Here is a 5,956-nt window from a genome sequence, read left to right as displayed (position 1 = left end):
CCAGGGACAGAGGACACTGCTTATCATGAATCACACGACTCATCATAGAAAAGGGGAGGGGCCTAGGGTGAATCACACGACTGTCACAGAGAAAAGGGGAGGGGCTTAGCATGAGGAAAACACTGGGGAAAGTTCGATAAGGCGCTAACTAATGATGACATGTAGTTTTCTGAAAAACTTGTTCTGGGGGTGGATGAGATCCGTCTAGAGACTATGTCTCTGGGCCCTTGGGGTCCCACTGGAGGAGCTGGAGGACGTGTCTGGGGTGAGGGAAGTGCTTAGACTGCTGCCCCCGCCCAGGTAAGAGGAAGAACATGAAAGGATCAATACTTGTAAAATGTGTAACTGTAAAACAAAATGTGTATGTATAACACAATATTTGTAAGTGTAAAAAAAAGTATATACACACAATTTATACATATATATGTGTGTGTATCTGTGTGTGTGTGTATCTGTGGTACACTGACGCACACATTTCTTTCTCCAGTTTTATTTTCTTAATTTCTGATACTGGTAGGATTCTGCAGCTTCACATCGTCATTTTGGTAAAAATAAATAAATAAATAAAAAATCCGTGACTCGTCAGTGACGTGCAGCTGGATCTGTCCAAATTTATTCATTAATCATTAATCATAATCAATTATTTTTATTTGTTAATACATAAATAAATAAATGTCCATAGGAGGGGCCCAAAACAACGTGATGACGTTTAGGCGACGTCAGCTCCCATTGGACGTCACAGTTTTCTAACGCGGAAGTCGGTGGATTTGTTTTATGAAGTTGTTTTAGATGAATATTATGATTTAAAATGTGTAAATTATAACAAAATGATCTACGGGGGTCAGAGATGAGAACCATAGAGACACAAGCTCAGATATCTGCCCCCTAGAGGCCAGACACAGTGTGTGTTTTAAACAGGCAGCTGTGAGGACAGCCCCGGGCCTCATCATGAGGACCCCCCTCCAGGCTAACAGAGCTAACGGAGCTAACGGAGCTAACGGAGCTAACAGCCCGCGGTGAGCGCCTCTAAGGGAAACAGCCCTGAAACATGGAACAAGTGAAGCAGGAGGAGGACACGGAGCAGTGGGAGCAGAGAGGAGGAGCAGAGGAGCAGGAGGAGCACAGAGGAGGAGCAGAGGAGCACAAGAGCCCCGCGGAGGAGCACAGCTACTGCGCAGCGTAAGTGTCTTTGTCCCGGACAGACGCGTCTGTTTGGACCAAACAACCACCACAGAACTGAAGACACTTGACCCTCATGTCCCGAGTTTGACCCTATGTCCAGTGGACAGTGCAGGGGACACAGTGCAGTGGACACGGTGCATTATTATTATGTCTTCCTTTTATGTTTATTGTACACTCTGTCCACTCTCTGTCCACACTCTGTCCACTCTCTGTCCACTCTCTGTCCACTCTCTGTCCACACTCTGTCCACTCTCTGTCCACTCTCTGTCCACACTCTGTCCACACTCTGTCCACACTCTGTCCACACTCTGTCCACTCTCTGTCCACTCTGTCCACTCTCTGTCCACTCTCTGTCCCCACTCTGTTTTAAACTCGAGGACAAAGTCTCACTTTCCTCAAACTCATGAATCATTTTAAATCGGCGCCGTTTCAGACTCTGGTCACAGACGTTTCACCTTTTACCTGAAGCTTCATGTTTGAGCTTTAATCCACTATTTTCAAGACGCCATTTTGACGATTAAACCCCGTCTAATCTCCACCTGTACACGCCCACGGTGACACGCCCCCACTGCGACACGCCCCCCCAGCGACACGCCCCCACTGCGACACGCCCCCACTGCGACACGCCCCCACTGCGACACGCCCCCACTGCGACACGCCCCCCACTGTGACACGCCCCCACTGCGACACGCCCCCTGTGACACGCCCCCTGTGACACGCCCACAGTGTCGTCCGCTCTTCCTTCTCCTGTTTTATTTTCTTAATCGTTGACACTCGTAGGATTCTGCAGCGTCGCGTCGTCATTTTGGTACAAATGAAAAAATCTGCTCCGTAGTGTGAGGAGGAGGAGCAGGAGGAGGAGGAGGCGCCGGCGCCACTTTGTGTCGTATGTTGATAAATCTAAAATAAAGATGCACAGTGTCAGTTTATTTCTAGAGACACAAACACGATGGGTCTGTGTTCGGTCCTAACGATGTCGTGTTGTTTTCAGTTTGGAGCCGCCTCATCTTAAAGAGGAGCCGGAGCTTTGCATCAAACAGGAGCCTCAGGACTTCCCCCTGCACATCATCACCATCAAAACTGAAGATGATGATGAAGAATATGATGAAGACAAGTCACCTGTGCTTCACCAAAGACCAACTGAGGAAACGAATGGAGAAGAGTGTGGACCAGACTGCAGCTCGCGTCCACTCACACAACTCCACTCATACCAGAGACCATACAGCTGTTCAGACAGCGAGGGTCAGAGGGACAGCGAGGGTCAGAGGGACAGCGACGGTCAGAGGGACAGCGACGGTCAGAGGGACAGCTCCGACGACACTGACCTCTCAGAAGACTACAGTCGAGAACCCGGTCCGGCCAAAAGAAGCTACGCCGTCATCCCTCCTCAGCAGAGCCCAGAGCAGAGACCATACAGCTGTTCAGAGCAGAGACCCTTCAGCTGTACAGAGTGTGGCAAGAGCTTTCGGTTGAGAGGAACCTTGAAGCTGCACATGTACTATCACTTCAGAAACGGCCGTTATAAATGTTCTGAGTGTGGGATGAAGTTTGCAAAGAAATGGATTTTGCAGAGTCACATGTCGGTTCACACGAAGGGACGGCCTTACAGCTGTTCAGTCTGTCATAAATGTTATAAACACAAATCTTATCTGGCTCTACATTTGAGGCATCACCATCACGTCTGCCCCGTTTGCCAGAAACAATTCTCAAACAAGACTGAACTCGCGGCTCATCTGGACCAGTGCAAGAAAAGCTCCCGCGAATGTTCCGTCTGTGACAAATGTTTTAAGAGTAAATCCAAACTGATACAACATCTACGAGGTAAACACTGCATGTGTCCCGTTTGTAGAGAAGCTTTTCCAGACAAGATCAAACTAAACGAACATTTGAGATCCCACGAAGAGCCACCTGCCGAGAGACCGTCCGCCCTGTCCTGTCCTCAGTGTGAGAAGGAATTCACGAGCAGCACAGGTTTAGCCCAGCACCAGAGGATCCACACACGCAGCCTCCACAAATGTGCCGTCTGTCCCAAAGCTTTTAAAACTAAATCTTTGCTCAAAACCCACATGGAAACTCACATCGTAAAAACGCCCCACGTGTGTTCAATTTGTAACAAAGTGATTCAGAGAAAAAGTGACTTCACCAAACATCAGAGACGCGTCCATCACATGTGCCCGGTCTGCTCTCAACAGTTTACAGATCAAACCAAACTAAACCAACACCTGAAAGGTCACATGGAGGGCAGGGTTCTGGACCCGTCCGTTCTACAAAGTGAAAGTGAATCCACAAAACCATTCATCTGTTCACTGTGTGGGAAGCGCTACAGAAGAAAGGCTCTTCTGCAGGCGCACATGTTCGCTCACTCGGGAGAGAAACTGTTCAGCTGTTCAGTTTGTGCTCAACAGTTTACAAATCAGAAAAAACTAAACCAACACTTGAAAAGTCACATGAAGGACAGTGCTGTGGACCGGTCAGTTCTACAAAGAGAATCCAAGAAACCATTCAGCTGTTCACTGTGTGGGAAGCAGTATCTGAGACGGGCTCTTTTACAGGTGCACATGTTTGCTCACTCAGAGGAGAAACCTTTCAGCTGTTCAGTTTGTGAGAGATGTTTTACGTTTAAATATGAAATGAATCGACATCTGAGACTTGAGCATCGCATCTGTCCAGTTTGTGAAGAAGAATTTAAACTAGACACAGATTTAAGTGACCATTTGAAGTCTCATGTGGAGGACGGGACCATGAAACCATTCAGCTGTTCACAGTGTGGGAAGGAGTACAGAAGGAAGTGTGATCTGAACAGGCACATGTTTGTCCACTCAGAAGAGAAACCTTTCAGCTGTTCAGTTTGTGACAAAGGCTTTAGTTCAAAATATGATCTTAACCGACATTTGAGACGTGTTCATTGCACCTGTCCAGTTTGTAAAGAAGAATTCACGAGAAACGCAGATTTAATGAATCATCTGACGACTCACGTGGAGGATGGGACGTTTGACCAGTCTCGCTTTGAAAGGGAATACATGAAACCATTCAGCTGTTCAGTTTGGGAAGGAGTTTAGGATGAGAAATCAGAAGACGCACGTGTCCGTCCGCCCCGGAGAGAAACCTTTCAGCTGTTTTGTAGTGAATTACCTGGTGCGATTTAAGAAAGTCTTGACAAACTTAAGTGAAATCTTTCCTCTGTTCAGTTTGAATCAAAGTCATTGTCTGAAAAGCCCGTCTGAGGAGCATCCATGTCGAGGTTTGTTTGGACACTTCACCTTTGGCTCCATCCAAACCACAAATATCAGAGGATCGATCTGACTGTGCAGGGGCAGGGCTCTGTTCTGTGAGACACTGCGTCACCCAAAAAGAACTGATCTTTTCTGAATAAATCAAATCTCAGTCGTACCTGAATGATACTTTAGAGTCGTACAGCTGTAGGGGTCACTTCAGCTGCCAGGGCTGGGCTTGGTCTTGACCTGAGCTTGTAGTAGTGAAGAAATGAACAGACTTGAAAATACTTTTACTGTTACCTTTCAAGTATTAACTTTGTGTCTTGTGTGTTTATTTAAACTTTAAATTGGTGCTCATCTAAGACTTGTTCATTTCAGTCCAGTTTGTAACCATGCAGCTGTTCTGTGTGTGGGGAGGAGGGCAGATGCACGTGTTTGTTCAGAGAAACCTTTCAGCTGTTCAGTGTGTGCCAAAGGTTTCAGATGTAACACTCGAGGACTCGTACAGAGGGAAGGTCTTGTGTGAAAACAAAGAACCATGCAGCTGTTCAGACTGAGGACACGACCTGAGGACTTCTCTGTTGATGCTGTTTGTTTAGGGGGTTTTGTTTAAAATGTAAGTACAGGACGACTAAATAAATGAAAAAATAAATGTCTAATATCTGCTGAGGCCAAAACGTCTTTTTTGGTAAATCCAGGACTGAACTGATCCAGTAGTTCAGGGGTCGGTGACCTTTAACCCCTAAAGAGCCGTTTGGACCCGGTTTCTCCAGAAAAGAAAAAACAAAACTCTGGCAGCCACAAATACTTTTGATCTAAAATGAAGACAACACTGTATAAACTGTACACTCCGTCATAAAACATCAAAAATAAATATTTGTAAAATCTCTGCATAAATATGTATTTTCTCTGGTTAATGTGACGTCTGCTCCTGACCGTCTGCACAGCGTCTGCGTCTGCATCTGTCGGGCTGAAGGTTCCTCAGGTCTGTGTCTGAGGTTGATGTTTGTTGGTTTTTGGAGAAAAGCTGCACAGACGGATCTGATTTTCACTTTTGTTTTTAAAGTGAACAGATGACCTGATGTCACTGAACGACTCGTCTCCGTCTGAACAGTGAGACTGACCTGAGTCTGACCTGAGACTGACCTGAGACTCTAAACTCACAGATGTTAAACCTGAGTGACCTCTGACCCCTGACCTTATCCCTCATGACCCTGATGAACTGTGATTGAGTTTGATTCACATGATCCAGATTTACCAGAAAAATGACAATCCTGAGAAAGTACTGCACATACAAGTACTGCACATACACAAGTACTGCACATACACAAGTACTGCACATACACAAGTACTGCACACACACAAGTACTGCACACACAAGTACTACACATACAAGTACTGCACACACAAGTACTGCACATACAAGTACTGCACATACACAAGTACTGCACACACCTGCTGATAATACTCACAATACTGATACTTCGACTGTCACTGCTGCTGTTCCTTGGTCCAGACGGTGAGTAAATATATTTGATCTGCTTCAGTCTTTTACCTCA

The 5,956-nt window shown here is 46.2% G+C and overlaps 1 protein-coding gene across 2 annotated transcripts in view; it reads left to right on the top strand.

Moving 5' to 3' along the window:
• Window positions 1-938: 938 nt before the first annotated feature.
• The window catches only part of LOC129456303 (zinc finger protein 271-like), a 102,664-nt gene continuing 97,646 nt past the window's right edge, over window positions 939-5,956 (top strand). Inside the window, exons 1-2 of one of the 2 annotated variants that reach the window (XM_055222400.1) lie at window positions 939-1,179; window positions 2,174-5,291. In XM_055222400.1, coding sequence (XP_055078375.1) covers window positions 1,049-1,179; window positions 2,174-4,241 — 2,199 coding nt within the window. In that variant the 5' untranslated portion in view covers window positions 939-1,048 and the 3' untranslated portion in view covers window positions 4,242-5,291. Of the gene's footprint in view, window positions 1,180-2,173; window positions 5,292-5,956 lie in introns of those variants that run through there. The other variant, XR_008648708.1, reaches the window with a different exon arrangement.

The sequence above is a fragment of the Periophthalmus magnuspinnatus genome, chromosome 1 (assembly GCF_009829125.3).
Source record: "Periophthalmus magnuspinnatus isolate fPerMag1 chromosome 1, fPerMag1.2.pri, whole genome shotgun sequence".
Taxonomy (NCBI): domain Eukaryota; kingdom Metazoa; phylum Chordata; class Actinopteri; order Gobiiformes; family Gobiidae; genus Periophthalmus; species Periophthalmus magnuspinnatus.
The sequence above is the reverse complement of the archived record's forward strand: the minus strand, read 5'-3'. Positions and strand labels throughout refer to the sequence as shown.